Below are 21,290 nucleotides of genomic sequence, written 5' to 3'. Positions count from 1 at the left end.
ATAGCAAATACTCAGGTCAAAAGGCTCCAAGAAGAGAAAACTAACTCAGCTAGTAGGCTACTATCTGAAGGCAGCTGTGTCACCTATACAATAGCTCATCCCCACCTCCCTCAGGAGGTCCCCCAAGTCATTACATCTCTCATCTTAAGGAGAACTCTGTCACCTTGTATGTCAGTCAGCCTACTCCACATTTGCTCTCTATAGCAGGGGCCTCATAGATCCTTCTAAACACCTACCAGAGGTCTGCATCTCCCCTGGGCCCCCCCACTCCACCCATCGGGGGCTGTAGCTGATGACCCTCCTGCAACCAGGCAATCTGGCTTGGATAAATATCAATCTGAGGGTCTTCACTGCTAGAGTTCACTCCATGGTTATAGCCCTTTCCCTTCCACAGGAGGGAGATGAGTCGTCCTGTTTATGCAATAATTTAGTGAGAGCTCGACATTGATGTCTCCTTCACTTCTTTCCAGCTCAGATCTTCCTTAACTTGGCCAGTGTGTGGGGAGTGGGCATGGAGTGAGGGGGGTAGAGTGGAGGTGAGATGGCAAAGAGAGTGTGCTTGTATTTTTAAACATCAGCACCGAATCTGTGTTAAATGCTGTAATCAGTTCTTTGGAACTGATCCAGTTCCAGTTATTTCATTTAACTGGAACAAGAATCCTGAAAAGTCGTCTTGTAGGGCCCACTTGAGGAAACAGAGGGATTAAGTAACTTGCCTTGAACCACATTGCTAGTAAGAACTGAAGCAAAGACTGGAACCCGGGTCTATTTTCAAGGTCCTCCATTTTTTCTACCACATTGTTTTTTGAGTTACTTAAGGATGCCCAAACTTCTCATTCAAGGACACCTCTGTCTCACTTGGGGCGTGGTGCCCTTCCTCTGTTCCTGGGAAGACCCTGAGGCCCACTTCTCTGAATAATTCTGTCCCATCTGTCATGGGATCCAAAAGCCATTCTGATAATCCTTTTGCATTCCGGGGCATACGTTCACGTGGCCCTGGGTTGCATGTGCAGAGATGAAACAGACTCGGTGATAACCACATATTCATATCTTCCTTTGATATACTTACTTTTAAATAAGTGGGTGTCTACTGTTCTGAAAATGCTTTTGAACACGATTCTGATGTTGCATCAGAGACCCCTGGCAGTGGGTATGCTGGGAGCTGTGTGATAGCCCAGGCCTGGAATCTTGCTCACTTTTTCTTGACAATGAAGAGAAAGAAAGATCCTTTATTTCCACCACCTTTCCTTAACCCTTCTCCAGAGCTGGGGAAGGGTGACTACAACTTTAAATAGCTTCTCTTCAAGGCTAGTAAATTAAAAGAATATCAATGCACGAGTAGGTAGGATGGGTGGAGCACTCAGGCAGAGAAGCTGTAGAAAAGTGAGCAAGTGCCACGAATGAATTTTAAAGTGAGATTGGTAAATAGGCTTGGAGGCTTAAAGGAACAGTATTTATCGTTTGGGTTTTATTGTCGAATTTCACTGAATCCCAAAGAACCATGTATGTAAGTGGTTACTTTTTGGAAGGATTTTCCAGGTGAAACATCTGAACTAAATATTGAGAAACCAGTGGATACAACCAGAATGGGTTTGCTCCTCTGTTAGCATCCTGCAAATACTCTAACATGGCATTAGAAGCCATGGATAGAAACAAGACATACAAAAGTTCTAACGAGACCATGTACACTTTGAAATGGGGATAAATGTATAGATACAGCAAAGCTACATTTACAGTAATTCAAATAAGTGAGACACTGGACTACCCAAGTTTACCCATATATGGTAGGGGGCTAGTTTGTGGGAGAGGAGATGTATATTCCGAACAGTGTTTTCCAAATCTGCTTAACAAGACCACTTACGGGAGAGCTGTCAAAAATCCAGAATCTCTCAGATACTCTGATTCAGTGGAAATGAAATAAGATTCAAATATGTGTGTGTGTGTATGTGTGTAACTCTTCAGTTGATTTTGGTGATCCACAGGTTTGGGAATGGATTCTGCTAAAAGATTTAGGCTACGTTGTCACCCTTAGGCCTCAGTTAGGCAAATGTCATCCATTTTCAGGTCTGAATCAATGCACTGGTCAGGACTGTGAGCATTGGAAGAGATTCAAAGATGGATTTGGAGATATCCCTTCAGGAATAGCTGCCCAGGCTGCAGGTTCCAGGAGAAAGGTTGCACCAGTAATAAAATGCTGTTGTACTGAACGGACTCAGAGTAAAACTTCAACTTCTGTACTATTTTAGCCTTGGAAATAACAGCTTAGAGATGGTTGTGTTTCTCTCCACCACACAGAACACTACCCTGACAATTCAGCCCGGGCTGTGAGAGGACATGTGGACTTACGAGGTTAATACAATCATTATTTAGGAAGACACACTTGAAACTCACATTTCTTGGCTTGTGAGAGTGTTTATCACGCAAACTATTATGTCTCGAGACCCTGGTCTGGCTTTGAGAGGAGTAGGAGGGATATCAGGGAAAAGCAAACTAAGATGGCAAAGCAAGATTATTTTTACACGGACTGGAGGACGGTATTTGTGACTCACCAATTCATTTCCTCTCTCAGTCAATGGAAACAGTGCCGATGCCGCTAACAACAGGAGAAAAGGTACTACTTTTCTTGGAAATACTGTCTCAGAGAGGCAGCAGCTGAGCCAGGCAGCTTTAGTATCCCTGGCTTGTATCACGGCTAACTCCCTCTTAAAATACTCAAGTATCTTCCCAGAAAGGCCATTTAGATCCGGAGTCTTCCTTGAGTCATGGATCTATTTGAAAATTCTACCAAGAAACACAGACACCAAATTTTGCATGCAATTTCAGGGATTTATGGATCCTCGCTTTAAAGTTGTCAGCCTTGGGACACCTGGGTGACTGAGCGGTTGAGCTTCTGCCTTTGGCTCAGGGTGTGATCCTGGGGTCCTGGGATCGAGTCCTGCATCAGCCTCCCTGCAGGGACCCTCTTTCTCCCTCTGCCTGTGTCTCTGTCTCTCTCTGTCTCTCATGAATAAGTAAAATCTTAAAAAATAAAAAATAAAAAAAGTTGTCAGCCTTGCAGAGAAACCAGGGGTGGGATTTTGTTTTCACTCCACCAGATTAATTTTAGTCAATTGCAAAATGGCTGGTGGTTACACTGCACAGACCAGAATCTGGCTGCTTAGACATCTGCTGAGCCATGTCCCTGGCAGGGGTTATTCACTGTTTTAGTAATGTTAAAATACGGAGCCTATATCAAGTGTTCACAATGTGCTTGAACACTAAATGTGTTACATGTAACATCATTTTAATCCTTAAAAGCTTGCACCGGTGAAGGCATTCAGATAACTCTAGATTAAGTCAGTTTTTCAGAGTTACACAGTTTTTGAGTCACAAACTCAAGCTGACTTTAAAGCTAGTATGTAAGATCGACTCCAACACTTTTGCACCCTGAATTGAAACTGTTACTCTCCTCCTGAGATAGTGGCAAATGTTGTAAGGTGTATTAGTCTTGGGAGAAGAGGCTTCAAGCAACGATCTATACCTGGCGATGTCAAACACTAATTCTGATCACATAACCTCCAAGAAATCAAGTAAAAGAAATTTACTTTCTCAGTTCTAGAATCCGCATGGCCACTTAAGCAATTCACATCATTCATTGTTCTAGTTCATGATTTCCTGGAAAACTAGAACCATGTCTGCCTCACTTTTTGGGTCACACTCCGCATGCCCAGGCCATGGGGGAAGCTCAGTATCAAATAGAAGACCTGTTTGCCCCTCTCTGTTCTCGAATGAGGATAACATAACCTCAGAGATGCAAACCATGAGAACCCTCTTGTGTCAACTTTAATAGACCCATTTAATCTGGTTTCTATTACATATTATACATCTAGCTCATTTTAAAAAGCAGCCACTGGTCTTTAGCTCACATGCATGCTACTGAACAAGTAACTTTAGAATAAGTTTGAAATGCTGTAATTGAGTGCTATGTTCAATTCAGTTTGGCTTTCTGTGTAAGGCCTGCATATCACTGGGAAGATTTGATCATTGGTTAGCTGGGACAACTGACTAGGGGTCCTCAGAGATGCCTTTCTTAGTTCAGAAAATTCTTGGTCCCTATTAAAAATTGCTACCTTTAATCTATTTAAAAACTTCTTTCTTTTAATCAAAGACCAAAATAAACATGTTTAGCACTTGAATACTGAAGGGCGATACCTGAATATAAATACATATTTTGATGCCGATCGACTGCACTTTTTCTAACAGGAGTCATTATTTAGGAAATCTCTCATGTCTCGTTTTTGTCACCTGATATAATCTAGCCCCTAAAAACTGGTTATGCTGTTCCAGATATTCAAAACAATCTAATTTTCATGCCAACCAAACAAATAAGCTGCAGAATAGCTGAAAACGAAACTTGTTTAAGCATATGTAATTTTAGCAGACATTTAAATATAACACAAATGGTAGAGGCTAATGGGTGGGGTGGCAGATTACTTATTTGTATTTAAGTATTATAATTTTTATAGTAGAATCCATTTCACAATGACAATTTTTAGTGCACGACAACACTAGAGGCCAAATATTTTTAATCTGTGGATGATATTACTAAGCACATGGGGTGCGTCTAGGGGAGGGGTTCCTTTAAGAAACATGACCCTAGTAAGGAAGTACTTTTCTCCTAAGAGCAGATGTGGAAACACCAGGGTTAGTAAGTTTTTTTTTTTTTTTAAGTACTATCAGTCCTTGAGTTTCTATAAGAGCAGATGTGGTGCCACACAACAGAAAATCTAAATCATACTTGTATGGTGTTCTCATTTGCGTGTTCGAACACATTTTTAGTGACAGGGAGGGGAGAGGGAAGGCATTATTACGTAGCCAAGATCAACTACCACTTTTTAATTTGCCATGAATTATACGCAGGTTCAATTTGAGAAATTGACTCAAACACTAGTGTTTAAGTTGAGCTCATCTAGGTTAGTTTATATATTTTTTTCTGATTCTTGACTCTAAAGGGTGCTTAAGTAAATGCTACTTAATGAACAGATCTTCTACTCAACTAAAATTTATAATGTGTTAAGATTTCCTATTAACTTCTGAGTAAACTGATAATACCCTAATTCCTGAACAGCTGTGGTTACATTATCAATTTTTCAGATATATACAAGCTGAGGTTCTGTGGTGATCACTGCAATCAAAATCTTTAGGAAAAAATATATTCAAGGCAGATTAACTAACCAGAAAGTGACCTATAACTTGTCATCTTGCTGTTAGGTATAAAGTGAGGTATGACTTTATAACATCATTAACTATGCTAATAAAGTAGTACATTGTTGCAGAAAAAAAAAAGGAGTCCTACATTTATGTTATAGTATAACTTTCACTTCTACAATAAGAACGGAAATGTGCTCTGAGGGGAAACACAAACAGGGCTCTTTGGTTTTATATGAATTAAAAACCAGTGTTTATATATGGAAATAGCTTAAGGTATCAAATGGCATTTTTATATTTTGCTGTTCACGTATGTTTGTTTTAAAGATTGTACAAACACAAGAAACTGCTTTGTCAAATTTCAAGTCACTTTCCATACCAGCTGCTTCCCCCTCTGAAACCCTTCTACGCAGTTTAAGGCTACATACACAATGTTAACAACCAGCAACCACATCCATCATTCTCTCCAAAATTATCAGCTAATATTAATGGACAAAAATCACTCTAAGAACTTTGCAAACAATTGAGCAAAGAGGAGTTAAATTAAGTCTCTGAACACGATGTTTACAGGTGTTTACATGACGTGGAAGAGATAAAACAGCCTTTCCAAGTTTTGGCAGTTGCCTAAAATGTACAAGTGTCTTTGGAGTGAAGGGGATAGGGCAGGATGTGCAAGGCTTTGCAATATTGGTAAGTTAGTTTTTGAACTCTGAATGTGTTTCTGCCTCCAAAAAATACAATTTTAACACTGTATTTTTACAATGCTTAACATGTTACCATTATATTATTTAGTAGACATTTACCCTTTCATAGTTACTTGCTAAGAATTTCAATGGTCTTTCCAGGTTCTGGAAATCATTACTCTAGGACATTAAAATTAGTAATAGCTCAAGAAAATGAGAAGACAAGTCACAGACTAGGAGAAAACATTTGCAAAAGACATGTCTGATCAAGGACTATTGTCAAAATACGGAAAGAACTCTTAAAACTTAACAGTAAAACCTGATTAGAAATTGGCCAAAGACCTCAAGGAAGATATATACATGGCAAAGAAGCATACAGAAATAATCTCCACATCATGTCATCAGGGAAATACAAATGAAAAATGAGATACTACTGCACGACTCTTTGAATGGCTAAAATTCAGAACGCTGACCAACACCAAATGTTGGTGAGCACGTGGAGCAACAGGTTCATACATTGCTGATAGGAATGCAAAATGGTACATCCACTTGGAAGTTTGGTGGTTTCTGACAAGACTAAACATATTCTTATCACACTATCTACTGTTCGTACTTGGTATTTACTGAGAAGAGCTGAAGCTTTTATGTTCACACAAAACTTACACACCAGTTTAAAGTAGCTTTATTCATAATTGCCAATGCTTGGAAGCAACTAAGAAGATATCCTTTAGTAAGTGGATGGATAAACTGTGGCACTTCCAGGCAACAGATTATTATTCAGCACTAAAAAGAAATGAGTTATCAAACCATGAACGGCAGGGAGGGAACTCACGCGTGTATTCCTAAGTGAAAGAAGCCATTCTGAAAGGTTACATACTGCATGATTCCAACCATATGACATTCTGGAAAAGGCAAAATTACAGACAGTAAAAAGATCAGTAGTTGAAGGGGTTAGGGTGAGGCTGAGGAACAGACAGATTTTTAGAGCAGTGGAAACACTCTGTATGCTACAGTGATGGATACGGATCACCATACATTTGTCCAAGCTCATAAAGTGTATACCAGGGATGAGCTGTAAACTAGGACCTAGTGCTTATCATGTGTCAATGTAGGTTCAACTGTTTTAACAAATATACCACTCAGGTGGCAGATGTTAACAGAGGAGGCTATGCACAGGTTGGGGACAGGGGAAGCCTCTGTACTTTCAATTTTGCTGTGAACCTGAAGCTGCTCTAAAAGGTTAGTCTTTAAAAAGTTAATAGGGCATACTTAGTATGTGCCAGCCACTGTCCCCATCCTCTCACAAATCCTGATTCTGGGATTCACTATCTTCCTAACCATTACGCCATACTACTCATAAAATAAGTTCTTTCCTTCAAAAATTCATGCTGTGGAAGTCCACTGCAGATCAAACCCAAGGCTCTACTTTTACAGGTAAGGCCCACAGACTAGATCAGATCAAAGGACCAGCCCAAGGTCATACAGTTAAATCTTATGATGGTCTGCCTTAGTAAAAACATTTTTGGACTGGGGTGTGTGCAGAGGTGGGACTATATAAAGAGAAACGTGGTATATTGGTATATACTTCAAATGTTCAAAATCTCAGCGTACACTCCAAAGGTAAAGCCCACTTAGTCTTGCCTGAAGAATATTCAGGTTTGAATCAAGTCTAGAACTGTATCTTCCTAGCTGCCTTATACTTTCTCCTCAATCAGCTGATGCTCCTGACAGATTTAAATCCTCAACTCCAAATCTGTTCCAAATATTGCTTAAAAAATTATGGAAGCCCTTATTACTACTGTATCATGCTGCACAAAGTTACAGACCAACAAAGGGCCCATCATCTTGCCATCGAAGTCTTCTTTATCCCCCAGATACCACTTTGATTCAAAACTGTAAGACTTAAAATTAATCCATCAAGCAAATGTTGACAAGACGTAGCACTGAGAGGGAAATGACTGTTAAATTTTGGAAAAAAAAAGAATTGTTGGCCTTAATACCATAATTTTCACCTCAACTGTGTTTCTTCAATACCTTTATATTTCAGGAGATTTGTTATCTCATAGATTTCCCCCAGTTGGAGCAAAGGTAACAGCACCCAAAGAACTGTAACAGATAATAGTGAACCAGGGTATTTCAATTTCAAACTCTAGCACTGAAAAGTTCTGGTTCTGCTTTTGGCTTCAGCTACCCCATGGGCCCATCTCTACATTAGAACCAAACCCAAAACAGAAATAAAACTATGCCTGTTTTTGTAAACAAATGGTCATGTCTAAAATGTCACCAGTAAAGCAAAATAAAATGGAAAAAGTAGGCCATAGTTGTTAAAATTCCATTCCTTTCTCAAGTTCTAAGATGGTTGGGATCCTAAAGAGTACCTATTCGTTTCTGCAAAAACAAACTGCTTATGGTGTACCACACTTGAAGTTTCACAAAATTCAACTTATGGTTCTCACTTGAACACATCATGTTCAGGGATGGCAATTAAAAAAAATTACAATATAGCCATGCAAAGTCTACATACACAACTACAAGGTTGAATATGAAACGTTTTCTAACTATTCCCCTTTATGATTGCTAACTATGGCTTAAAAACCCAATGGACAAGTGGAAGCTTCCCTCTGTACATGGCTTTTATTATTTACATAATACAATATAGCATCAATGCTGAATAGCATGATTATGTGCAATACATAAATATGAACTATCTGTACACATCTGCAGATCTAACTCAGAACTAAGGTACATAATAATTGAAAGCAAAACTGAATGCTTTAATTAAAGTAAAAACTAGGACTGAACACTGCAATAAATCAGAAGTAGTGCCTCGTGTACATACGTAACTATTTACAGATGAAAACAGGCATTACCACAATACTAATCTAACTATACTCATTTATATATAAAAAAACACAAGTTTCATACATCACAAAAACCTTCCATTATAACACAGAAGTGATATTACCAGACAAGCATCGGTGAAGTATACTGCCTCTTCTAGTTGTTATTGTACAATGCTGTAGATAATGCAGCCCATGCAATACACCCAAGAACACTAGAGTCCTACACCCAAGTACAATTAATATGATAAAGCAGCCCTCTGCAAGTGGTGCTGGATACCGCTAAGAAGTCTACTGCAGCCATGTTGGTTATGATTCTCCATGCAGAAGGGTACAGTTACATTAAGAACTGAAGTCTTGAAAAAAGCTTTGAACATTCTTTCTTGAACCAAAACATTCAACAAAAGATGCACATGAAAAATTAACTTTTCAGATACCTTTGCAACTTAAAATTCAGATGCATGTTATTCGATAGAGCTGCTGTATGTAAAAAAACCAAATGTAGTTTTAATTTCTTCTTGTAAACAAATTAATCCTAGTGCAGTTCTGTGCTACGCAACATTTTTAGCAATGAGAGTAATGCAGACATCTTCTGGTGCAGGCCAGCATGATAAGCTCCAAAGATAGCTCAAGACCCTGTTGGCCTGATGGCTTTACTCATGATAACCAGTTGCGATGTTTACCTTTTGTAGAAGGTCTTATTTGACAGCTTTTAGAAGACAAATTAACCAGGCTTACATATGGCACCATATACTGGTTTCATGGAAAGGTCTGATCCTCTTTATAGCTTTCCTCCTGCTTCCAAAGAACACGTTGTGGAAATTAACAGGGTGAAGTTTAACTATGGTAGAAGTAGACTGCCAGTCCTTTTCTGGTGTACCATTTTTTAAAAAATACAGGCACATAACACTAGCCAAAGATTATACCTTGATTACATTCCCAAAAGGCAGATATGCTGCAAACATGCAGAGATTTCATGTATTATGTTTGGCACGTGGGAACGAAATTTTGTCCCTATCGTCTGTGTATTTCAATTTGCTGTGCAGATTTTCATCCAATTTTATTCAGGGGAGGGCATATACATTTTGTAGGGCTGTATCTATCCATTTCTGCCTGTAACAAACACCCAAACATCCTAAAATTTCAATTATAAGACAGACAAGTGTAAAGTAAAACTCTGGAGAACATCAAAGGAAAATGGCCATGCATCTGCTCTTTAATGTTTTCCTACGATATATTAAAATAAAAACAAAGTTTCAGTCTCTTCACAAGTAGTAATTTATATTCTCTGGATTTTTTCAGCCACAACAACTGGATTCTCTTTTCTGATTTTTGCTGCAGCTTCTGCTTTGTAATCATATGGACAGTTGTGCTTGTCAGAATAACGGTGAAGTCCACAAAACAAATTTCCACATCGGCAGTCAAACCCTGTATACACAAGAGGAAGTAGAGTCACTTGGGAATCTGCAGTAATTAAGGGGGGGGGGGGGGCAAGGCCTCAGTCACTATAGAAAAGGAACCAGATTTTCATGGTTCTCTGTAACATGAAAGAAGAGTCTGCCACTTTCAATTGTGAAAGAACTTTCAGTCTCTTGACACAGTGAGAAATTCAAGTAACTATCCTTCCAGTAAGTCCTGTAGATACCATAGAGCAGAAACTACCTAGGTCTGGAGCCAGACTGAGCTGGATGCAACTCCTACCACACATAAACTGGGTAATGTTTCCTCAAGTGAAAACTAGGGAAAGAGAACCATAGGGTTCTGAGATTTAAAGGGTACAGTTAAAAAGTATTTTAACATTTTTTGCCTGGCTCAAAGATTGTGCTTACTGTTTAGTTCAGCTACCTTTCCCTCAGAACAAAGAAAAGAAAGAATCAAAAGGGATGAATTTTTATCAATCCAATAAAGCAAAGTAATTCAGAAGGCCTGAAGCTAATAAAGAGTTTTAGAGGATTAGAGAAACAATGGAAATCAAACCCAATTTCTCCCCACATCCTGCCTGCTTTCTAGTCCACTCTGGAAACTTTGTTCCTCAAAGTCAGGCATTTTGCTACAGGTGTTAAGACTGACCAGTCTCTTACGGAGCTCCTGATTATACTCTACCAATAAAATATGCATTGTTTTATATGTTCCGTAATAGGGGCAGCCCCGGTGGCCCAGCAGTTTAGCGCCGCCTTCGGCCCAGGGCCTGACCCTGGAGATCCGGGTTCAAGTCCCACATCGGGCTCCCTGCGTGGAGCCTGCTTCTCCCTCTGCCTCTCTCTCTCTTTCTGTCTCTGTGTGTTTCTCATGAATAAATAAATTAGAAAAAAAAAAATGTTCCATAATACCTGTAAGGCCAACTTTCTTTCTGCACATAAAACATCTGTTCTTCTTTGGTTTGGGCAACTCAGGAGCTTTTTCTTCACTTTGAGAAGTACTAGGCTGAGAAACTGATGGACTGGGCTGAGTGACAACTGAAAAACAAGGGTGAAAATGAGCTATTTGTTAAGAGTTCACGGGCTAACAGTTATTTTAGTAAAAAAATAAATTTAAAAGAAACAGTATGATTTTTAGTGAAAATATTTATGAAGCCTTTCTTAAAAACATGTGTTCTAAATAGAATCTTCTACTTTAATATCAAAACTTCCTTCAAATCTGAGAATTTGCCAGTCAACATATACTTGTTTCTCTAAATGCTGTAAAATGATTACTCCATTCAAATTCCTTTAAACTCACTCTTAACAGCTAGTACTAGGGAACAAAATCCTGTTTTAAAGACTTGGGAGATGTTGGTCATATGCCCAGTTTTCCCATATTGCAACGGACTAATCGTGAATTTCCTAATTAGGGCAGTTCACCTTCAGTATTACTGAGTATATCAAGTCGCCAACTCCTAAGGTACTTGGTTATAAAAAGTCATTTTGGTTTTATAGTGATACAAAAGACTGTAAGATAAATCCAGCAAATTTCAACAAGCTCAAATCATTAAACCCTAATTAACTTCAGATCCCAATATTTTACAATATTCATTTTGCCATTTTAACAAGTGCTTTATATGGTCAATGTAGAAAATCTGAACAGTTCTTAGAAAACTTTTTGAAAGATCAGGCAGTCTTTAGGACTATGTAAGTACTTGTGAAATTTTGACTATTAAGGAGTCCAGAGGCAAAACCGTAATTTTTAAAGCACAGCTTTTATTTACATTGCAGTAGTGATCTAAAATGGGTATGAGATTTAGACAATGAAAGATATGATCTTTAGAAACAAGTCCCTGTTTCTCCACCTAAAAGGGCTTTAAATTTTAATTCATATAAACTTGTCAATATGAAGATTAAAAAATTACAGTTCACATTAAAGCCCACATTACCAGTTATTTAAAAAATACCAAATTTAATTCTACTTCTATACTATAAAATTCAACTATACCAGAAACACGGAGTTTTAATATTAATCCAAACCCAAAGAATAGCAAATTTAAATATGCAGTGCTAAAATTATTGCTTAAACAATAGGCCAGCACTAACGTTATAAGCATAAATCCAAAATCTAGAGCAAGCTGAATAGGTTTCAGGACAGCTTACTCAAACTCTCCCAATATATAATTCATTTATATTAGTAACATACTGGATGAGTGTAATAGCTTAATATTAGACTAAAAGAATACTATTCTACCTTCTACTTATCCTAGTAGCTATTATGACAACCTCAATACAATTTTTCCTGATTGTAAGATAGTGAGGAATAACCTATGGGAATATTTGGGGGAGGGGTATGTGAGATAGCCACTTCCTTGGCTATATAAGTAAACTGAAGAATGATTCCTGGGACATACAGGGAAGGGGAGTTAAGAAGGGAAAAAGATTCAGTAGAGGCAAAGAGGGACAAACTATAGAATGCCTAAGAAAGAATAATTACAGAGGCTAGCTACAGATTTAAACCAAGAATACTATTCCAAGGTCAGAGTAATTTTGTGTTAAAAAAAAAAAAAAACAACCCAAACAGAACAAAAGCCTCACAAATGCACTAATTTGGTCACAGCTTTCTCAGAAGGACTGAACTCATTTCAAAATGTTAAATATAGATTCACCTGCTGAACTCAAGAATTTTTACCTTAACTTCACAGATTAACATTGCTATAGTTCACATAAGCTTTGCTATATGATGTTAGCAGAAGCCAACCTCCAAAGCAGATTACATATCCACAAATATTGTTTCCTCACAATAAAGTTTTAATGTGTTCAGTCAACATTGCAGCAGGAAATAATAAACTGATTAAATGAATTACATGCCCTAAAGAGTATGGAGATACTTGTTCTAGGGTCCAGCATAGGTAATTCAAAACAAGTCAATCTCTGGCAACATGAGAGCTACATAGCAGAGATTCAAAGGCACTAAATGGGGGGGGGGGGGGAGCCTTTCTACACTGAGTTTTAAACTCTCACAAAATCTGATAGGGATCCTACACTTCTTCAATTTGGAAGTTTTTTATTAGTGTTCAACATGTTCTTTGTTCTGAATATTTTCTACAATACTGACAACATCAAGACTGATACTGCTTTCTTTACAGTTTTGAAATTAAATCTATATAATTTCCTGTTTACGAGTAATACTTTCTCAAGTGATTTAGAGACCTTTAAAATATATTGACAAACTACCTTTTAAGTTCATTAAATTCTTAACATTTCCAGTCTCCAGATTATAAATTTTGCTGATTTGTGGGACGGGTCTAAGGAGAGGGGTATGGGTAGAGAAGAAAGAAGAGTGAAGAAAGACTATTTTATACTTGAGAGACTTTAAAGATAGTGGTTCTTGCTTGGCCTATATTTTATAGCTCTCTCTCCAATTTAATCCTTCGATGGGAAGGAAATAATCCCCTCACCAACACTTCTTTGTACTACCAAATCCAGAATGGAACTAGTATTAAACAAAAAGCATACCTGGCTCTGACACCTCTGTTTTCGGGGTAGTTATTTTGTCCTCTCTTGAAATGCTCATTTCTGTCATTTGCTGAGTTACAGGCAAGGCAGCCACAGGCACATTTCTATTTGAGTTCAAGCAAACATTTTTAAAGATGTTAAGGGTACTTCTTTGCGAGATAGTAAGTTGTCAGTTCAACTTTAAATTATGTATTATTTCCAACATGGTCAAATGGAGCTAAATAATCTAAAAATTTAAGAGTATGGGATGCCCAGCATACATGGTTGAGAATAAAGAAGTTTGATAAATGGCTCATCAGTTCAAGGCTGCATATTTGTATAGGTTACCATATTCTATTATAGCCAACTGGGAACTTTTAGCTGTGCCTGTAATTTCAGGGCAAAAGGGGCAGCTTTGCCAAAATGCCATGTGTAGCATTCTAATATAGTCTGCAGAGCCATACTCTCTACAATCCCTAAATCTCAATTATGAGAAAATAAAAGCACAGCTTTCTCAACACAGCATCTTTGAGAGTATCATGGAGTGTGTTGTAATATACATTTCTATTCAATGACCTGTAAGATCAGGTATTAAAAGAATCCTGGAATCCCAGATTGTGGAACACCAGCAAAGCCAAGGGCATCTGATGTATTAACGTCCTCATTATATACGAACATTCATAATTAGAATGGTATGGATAGCATGGATATCTTTATTTCCTCCTTGAATGTTGTAAAAACCCTGAAATGATCAATCTTACCTTGACTTTTCAGATGTGCTGCCAGCAGCACCTTCACAGTTGTTTAAACTCGTGTCTGCTCTCTGTACAGATGCAGAATCTGAGGTAGGACTGTTGGAACCACTAGCTGTTCCTATTTAAAAAAAGGATTTGTAAGAAAGACCAACACTACAAACACTCAGTATCAAGACTATTAATAAGTTACAAATACTTGCATTTAATTAGGTTAGTGATTTAAGCACTTCAACTGTGTTGCAGAATCCTATAATTAAATGAGTATCCAAACAAAAACATCTATGAAAGAGTCACATCCAGTCACCATAAGTATGAAACAAAACCTCAAAAAGGAAAATGAAAAAAACTAGAAAATGCTTGTAGATAGTCATTCATTCCTGATGTAGCTGTGCCAAGTACTTGGGCTGCTGCTTTAGTTTCAAGCTTTTCTCAGGTCTTCTCTCCTTGGGCTCCCAGCATAGATTCCCAGTCTTAGGCCCCAATTCTTGGTTCTATATTTTCTGTCCACCAGTCTTCAAATGGATTTTTCCTTGGAAACTTACCCATTGGGCTCATTCTGCCACTATTCTGCTGCCTCTGAAGATGTTCTTTGTAGCAAACGGAACACATTCCATTTGTCCTAGGATTCCCATAAAAGCCACATCCTGTACTACACAGCATGGGCCCTGGGGTCTGGTTAGTCTCCTGAGCCATATTTTTCTGCTATAAACAAAACAAAAATAAAATTTTAGAAATTAGCATGTTACCAAAGTAAAAATCACTAAATTAGTATGATAGCCACCAGTATACCTTTGATATTTCTAAATAACAAGTTTGTCTCTAACAAAAGCCTAAATTATGGTAATCATTAAAAAGAGCAGGCCAAGAAAATTATGGACATTTGTTGCTTTTATGAAACAATGGGCATTAAAGAAATGGTCTTTTACTTCTTCTATCACTATGATCTTTGTTTCAATTTCTGAAAAGGTCACTCAGCCAGATATCAGAATTACATTTAAATCAATTTGGGCAATTGGCTTCTTAAAGTCACTTTTCTGCTTTCCTGCACTACAGACAAGACCATATCAAATGATACTTCAACTGGCTAAAAATATATAAAACGGAACTTACAAATGAAAAAAGACCTACAATGATCACAATTAAGTACCAACTCCTGATGGCTACTGGTGATTCTTTAAACTGGCTGTATGTTGGATGTAGCTCTAAAGCGTTCTTAAAAAATACCTTATAACATACTTGGCCTCACCAGTAATTCAACAATTCTGCTATGAGGTAGAACTGTACTTTTAAAAATGTTGCCAACACTGTTACAGAACACTGAAAAGAGAGCTGGTAGATTATCTAGCGTTTCCAGTTACCTTAGCACCAACACCAACAAATGAAGCTCTTTAAGAATTTAGGGGTCCAGCTACTCATGAAATTCCTTTTAAGTTCTGCATTAGAGGTGTGAAATCTGGGTCTGAATACTTTAAAGCCAGTGCCCAGAAACCTGCAAATGCACAAATTATCAGCTATATATTTCTCCAGCCAAAGGCTCTATTAGAACTTTTCACAAGTGCTTGTCTTCCTCACATCAGAAAATGAAACCTTTGAAAGCTCTATTTCAATATGGCAAAATAAAGCAAATGTGAACACACCTTTAATAACGATTAATATCCAATGCTAGGTTATCAGAAAGAATTTCATACAGCAAGCATACCTTGTTTTTCTGGAAGACTTTTAAAATTGGCACAAATATAGTAACGCTATCCTAAATTCAGTAAATTTTCCTAAGTGAAAATACACATAAAGAAAAATTTAAACTGTGGAAAGTTTTCGTATCACCTTAAAATATATATGTACCAAAAAAAGCGTATTTGAGAGCACTTTATCAAAGGGAGATTGTGTGCTATACCTTGTGGTCACTGTCATTTAAATGTGCCTTAATGTTGACAAGGGAGATTACTTATGATCTGCTGAGTTCCGAACATTTCAAGTAAGTGCAGGTAAGTACTTCAAGTTCGAGATTGCCATCTTCTAGAATTCATATGGCTTTTCCCAACTACCATGCATTAGAATACTAAAAACAAGGTTTTAACAAGTTTTTAACACTTCTTACCAAAATCATAAAAAGGGGTTAGAGGACTAATCAATTTTCACCTGGCCAGAATCCTGTCAATATTTCTCAGTTAAATGATAGTAATCTTTCCTTTTGTTAGCAAAAAGAAGTATTTCAGCCAATCAAGTTTATATGGAGGATGATGGAGAACCACAACTTACTTCAAACACAGTACTAATTTAGTAGACACGGTCTCTTTAAATAGTAAGTGGAATTTAGCTGACTCATTTTGGAGCAGGGTAGTGTAAACATTTCAACATCACTTATGAAGTTTATTAATAAACATTTTCAGCTGGGTTTTAAAATTTTTTAATACGGGCAAAAATGCTTCAAATAATAAAATTACGTATGCATTTATTTGCATGCCCCCCACCCAAATGTGTGGGAATCAGCCCTATGCACAAAGTTCATTCCTTGAAGCCAGTTTAAGAATTCTGCTAGTTCAGTTTCTATACTAACCTCCAGAGTCATCTGACAGTGGCTTTATAAGAGCAAATCGGTCTAAGTTTTAGAGTCATCCCATGTTAACATTAGTGAATCCAAGTCTTACAATCTTTTTTACAAAAAAAGAGGGAGGGAATCTCATCAATGATTTTACCCACTTGGACTTGTCAAGTATCCCACCTTTCCTTCTTCAGAAAACACAACTACTTTCAATTCACTATAAACAGCCTGCAAGGGAGACACAAGAGACCCCAAGACATCATTTTCCACAGCTTCCCATCTTGTAGACTTTTCCCCCCTTAGAAAGCCAGCTTTTGAACACCATCACATGTGCAAAGCTTGCCTTAATATTTCTCAGAAGCTTAGATCACATGGGCAAGCGCTTCAGCCTGTCACAAGGCTGCAATGTGACAGGCTGAGCTGGATGGAGGCTCTCACATAAAGCCTAGTCAACAGGGGCCTCTGAAATCAGCTTCTATTTATATCTTAGAGCTTGCCAACTCCTACACAACCTCAAGAACTAAGGATGCTGCGTTCATAGATCTAATATTGTGGGAAACAAAACAAAAAGATATACCATTAAGGCTGCTACAATTTTCTTTTTCTTCTTAACGTAGGGAGGGCCAGCGAACAATCTCTCAAATTCAACTAAGAAGATGCATCATTAATCGCTCACGAAGCCAAAACGGTCAGGGTTGTTTATAAAAACCGAGCACAGTAAAACTAGCACCCAGGCAGAAAAAAATCCTGATGTTTAAATCCTTTGGCTTAGCAGCAATTTGGGGGAGAGGATAGTTTGCCATTAGGTGCTGTTTCCCTCCTGCTTGGTAACATTTTAGAAAAAAAACAATCATCATTACTATTTAGTACCTTAAAGTTTTGTTGTTAGAAACTTGTGCATTCCTGGGTCAGCTCTATCAGGTACAGAGGAAATGTTTATTTTTATACTTTGTATAGCTGAAATGTGTATTTTTACAGTTTGTGGCTTCCTCTAACTCATAGTTTAAAGAAAGCCAAAACCTAGGCATGTAATAGAAAAACTCTCCAGCCTCAAATATGAAGAAAACAAAGGCTTTTTGCACCTATAGAATTTAGTTTTCAGGTGCATAGGTTAGAAGATGGTAAGAATGCCTACTCACTTGGACTTGAGACGGGAGTTCCAGTCTCTATTTCACTTCTAACTAAAAGCCAGTGACCTTGGGCAAGTCCTTACTCTCCGCATCTGTTCTCTCTTTGCCAAAAGGAAGATTTACTCTTATTAATTTTAAAGTCTCCTTTCCAGGCTTAATACCGGGCCTGAGATAAAAAAATAGAGAATAACTACAATAAAAATTTTTTTGGGGGGAAAACATTAAAAAAAAAAAAACTTGTAAGATAAAAATTGCAACGTTTTCACCCATTAAATTCTAAAATCCTACTTTTAAAAAAATAAGGAACCTAAAATCAAGTTTTAAGTTTGTTTCCAAGTCTGTAAATTACCCCAAAGCCAGGTTTAAAACCAGGGGCTGTGTGACCTATATACACACTTCTTTATCCTAATGTCCTTAGACCAGATTCTGAGAAGGCATTCAATAAAAATAACATGGGCCTTTCCTCAAAACACAGCTCCACGGAGTGCGTGGAAAGCGAGCAAGAATTTCACGTTCACCAGCCTAAATGCACGAAACAAAGGGGAAGGTGCTCCATTTCCTTCATGGAAGGGATCTCGGGCGAAAAACGCAGCGACGCTGGCAAAACTAAAACCACGACGACAGAAGATCCCCCCAGCCACGTTCCAGCGGATTTCCGAACAAGCCCCGGACCCCATCGGTCCCCCCATGCCCCTCTCTAAGCCGAGGCCTGGCTCGGGAGAGCCCAGCAGCAGCAGGGCCTCCTCCAAAAACCACTGAGTCATGCAGAACGGCAGCTCCGCAGGCCGGGTCGGGCCCGCGCCGACCCCCGGCTCCGACCGGCTCGGACCGGCTCCTCGGAGGCGGCGGCGGCGACCTGGGGGGCGGGGGGGAGGGGGTGCGGCGAGCAGGGGGCCGGGGGCGCGGCCGCCGCCGCGGCCCCTTTGTCTCTCCGGGTCCGGCTGCCCACGCCGGGCGCCGCGCCGAAGGCGGCCGGGGCGGCCGCGGAGGAGGCCCGGAGCCCACACGCCGGGCATTGTTCTCCGGCCGGAGCGGGAGCCGGTGCGGGCGGGCCGGGGGCGCCGGACCTCGGGCCACGACGGCAGGATGACGCCTCCGTCTTTGTGCTCCCTGAGCCGGCCGGCTGGCCCCCCGCCCCCGGAGGCTCCGCCAGGGGCCCGCGGCCGCCCGGTGCCCCCCACTCCCACCCCCCGGCCCGGCACGAGCCGCCGGGCGCCCTCCCCCCGCCCCGCACCACTCACCCTGCGGGGGCAGGAGCGCAGGAGCCGGGCTCGCGCGACGCCGGCGCGGTGGGGCCGGGCCCAGGCCTCCGGGAGGGACGAGCCGGGCGCCCCGGAGCGGCCGCCGCGGGCCGGGAGCGGGGCGGAGGCGGAGGTGGCGCTGCCGCTGCCGCTGCCGCTGCCGCCGCCGCCGCGGGGTCCTCCTTTGTTCCTGCAGTAGCACCGAGCGTGGCCGGGACACGCCGGAGCTCGGGAAGTGGGAGGAGGGAAGCGAGGGGGGGCAGCGGAGGCGGCGGAGGGGGGACCGGAGGCCGCGGCGGCTATCGCTGCTCGCCGCACTCGCCCGTCGTCGCCTCACGCCTCCGCCGGCGGCGGGTTGGGCCGACTCCGAGGGCGAGCGGGACGCGCGGGGGCAGGCCTGGGCGCCGCGAGGGCCCGCTGGTGGTGCTCTCCGTCGCCTCGGCTACGGCCGCGGAAGTTGCGTGGCTCCCGGGAGCGGGCGAGCCTCAAGTCCAGGTGCACCCGGGTCCCGCGCTCCGGCCGACTGACGCGCTCTCCCCGCCGGGCTCTCGGGCAGTGAGGGGAAGAGGGAGGGGGGCGGGGCCTGTGCGTCAGCGAAACCCCCGACGGCGGCGACGGGGAGCGCGGTGACGTCGCGGGCCCGACGCCCCGCCCCCCGGGCCCCGGGCCCAGTCCAGCCCGGCCCCCGCCGCCCGTCGCGCGGAGCCGAGTCACTGGCGGGGCCGCCGGCCCCAGGGTGGAGCTGCGAGGAGCGAGTCCTGTGGAGAACGCGTTTCTATTTTTAACCCGATTGTCCGCCCTCAGCCTTCCTCCTTCCGATTTTCTCGCTCAGGCCCGCTTCTCGCCATCTGAGTTCTCACGCTTTGTCTCGAGCCCTTGGCCGACATTTCCTTTTCCTCCTCACTCCCCTAACCGCCGCCCTCCCCGCCCCCGCCCCCGCCCCCGCCCCGGAGTGAGTGGGAGAGGTTTGCCTGGAGAAAAGGAAAAGAGCTCCTCTCCTCTCGCCAGCTTTCGAGGCCTCCCCGGCCCCGTTGCCCTGAAGCCCCTTCGGGCGCTCGAGGGTCCCCCCCGCCCCGCGCGCCGGAGGCCCGGTCGCCGCCGGGCAGCCGCGGGGCAGGCGGCGCTCGTGGCCCGCCCAAGGTCACGGGTGGTGGTGCCGAGTCAGGAAGCGCTCGGCCGACTGGCTGCCAGGCGGCTGGCCCGGGCGGCCCCGGCGTGGTTGTTCGGAACAAACTGTTTTGGCCAGCCTGTAAAATCCCTGGAAATCGACTATTCCAGCAAAGCGTCGTGAACTAGGAAAGCACCCAATGTTCTGCTCAAGACATTTGGAGCTGCGGGACAAACAAGCTAGACCTGAGGCAGAGCCCAGGACCGGGGCACAGTTGCAGGAGGAAGTTCAACGGCCGGGAGGGATCAGGCCGTGGAGGAGCGAGGCGCAGGCCGGCCCGGGGCTCCTTCCGCAGCAGCAGCAGCAGCAGCAGCAGCAAAACACCCTCCTCACAGCTGATCCCTCCCGGGGACTTCAGCTCAAAAGAACAGAGTTACTAAGACAGAAAGTGCTTCTGAACTTTGGTCGTCAGCAGTGGCCCTACTGAAAAGTACAAGTGATGTTTAAGGGCTTACAGGAGCCGCCGTTAGAACGGAGCGACACAGGTCCCTTCTGTGTTTCCCCAGACTTGCTGACCAGAGAAATCACCTGGAGTGATTATTTTGAAAGATTCCCAGGCGGCTCCCCTGCTCCGCTGCAGGTGCTTTTGGTCGGTCTGGGGTGGAGCTCAGGAACCTGTTTTATTTATTTTTATTTTTTTTAAGATTTTATTTATTCATGAGAGGCCCAGGGAGGCAGAGACACAAGCAGAGGGAGAAGCAGGCTCCATGCAGGGAGCCTGACGTGGGACTCGATCCCGGGACCCCCGGATCACGCCCCGAGCCAAAGGCAGACACTCAGCCGCAGAACCACCGAGGTGCCCCAGGAACCTGTATTTTTAAGTAGTTCTCCAGGTAGTTCTTTTGT

At 41.8% G+C, this 21,290-nt stretch overlaps 1 protein-coding gene and 1 long non-coding RNA gene across 8 annotated transcripts in view; one reads left to right on the top strand and one right to left on the bottom strand.

Annotated features, from left to right (window-relative positions):
- Positions 1 to 8,485: 8,485 nt before the first annotated feature.
- Positions 8,486 to 19,815, bottom strand: ZFAND5 (zinc finger AN1-type containing 5). 2 transcript variants are annotated; one of them, XM_072838073.1, is made up of 6 exons: positions 19,277 to 19,815; positions 14,906 to 15,065; positions 14,370 to 14,481; positions 13,630 to 13,733; positions 11,041 to 11,166; positions 8,486 to 10,138 (listed from the first exon to the last, which is right to left on the bottom strand). In XM_072838073.1, exons 2-6 carry the CDS (start codon positions 15,054 to 15,056, stop codon positions 9,990 to 9,992), a joined length of 642 nt encoding a protein of 213 aa, XP_072694174.1. In that variant the 5' UTR covers positions 15,057 to 15,065; positions 19,277 to 19,815; the 3' UTR covers positions 8,486 to 9,989. The 2 variants fall into 2 exon arrangements, with proteins under 2 accessions (XP_072694174.1, XP_072694185.1); XM_072838084.1 differs by lacking the exon at positions 19,277 to 19,815 and adding an exon at positions 18,045 to 18,663.
- Positions 19,816 to 19,943: 128 nt separating this feature from the next.
- Positions 19,944 to 21,290, top strand: part of LOC140639744 (uncharacterized) — a 77,951-nt gene continuing 76,604 nt past the window's right edge. For 4 of the 6 annotated variants that reach the window (XR_012036363.1, XR_012036362.1, XR_012036360.1 and 1 more), the window contains exon 1: positions 19,944 to 21,277. This is a non-coding gene — a long non-coding RNA (uncharacterized lncRNA). The remainder of the gene's footprint in view (positions 21,278 to 21,290) is intronic. The other 2 variants (XR_012036357.1, XR_012036359.1) reach the window with 2 other exon arrangements.

This window comes from Canis lupus, chromosome 1, assembly GCF_048164855.1.
Source record: "Canis lupus baileyi chromosome 1, mCanLup2.hap1, whole genome shotgun sequence".
NCBI classification, from domain to species: domain Eukaryota; kingdom Metazoa; phylum Chordata; class Mammalia; order Carnivora; family Canidae; genus Canis; species Canis lupus.
This window is presented reverse-complemented; position numbering and strand designations above follow the sequence as displayed.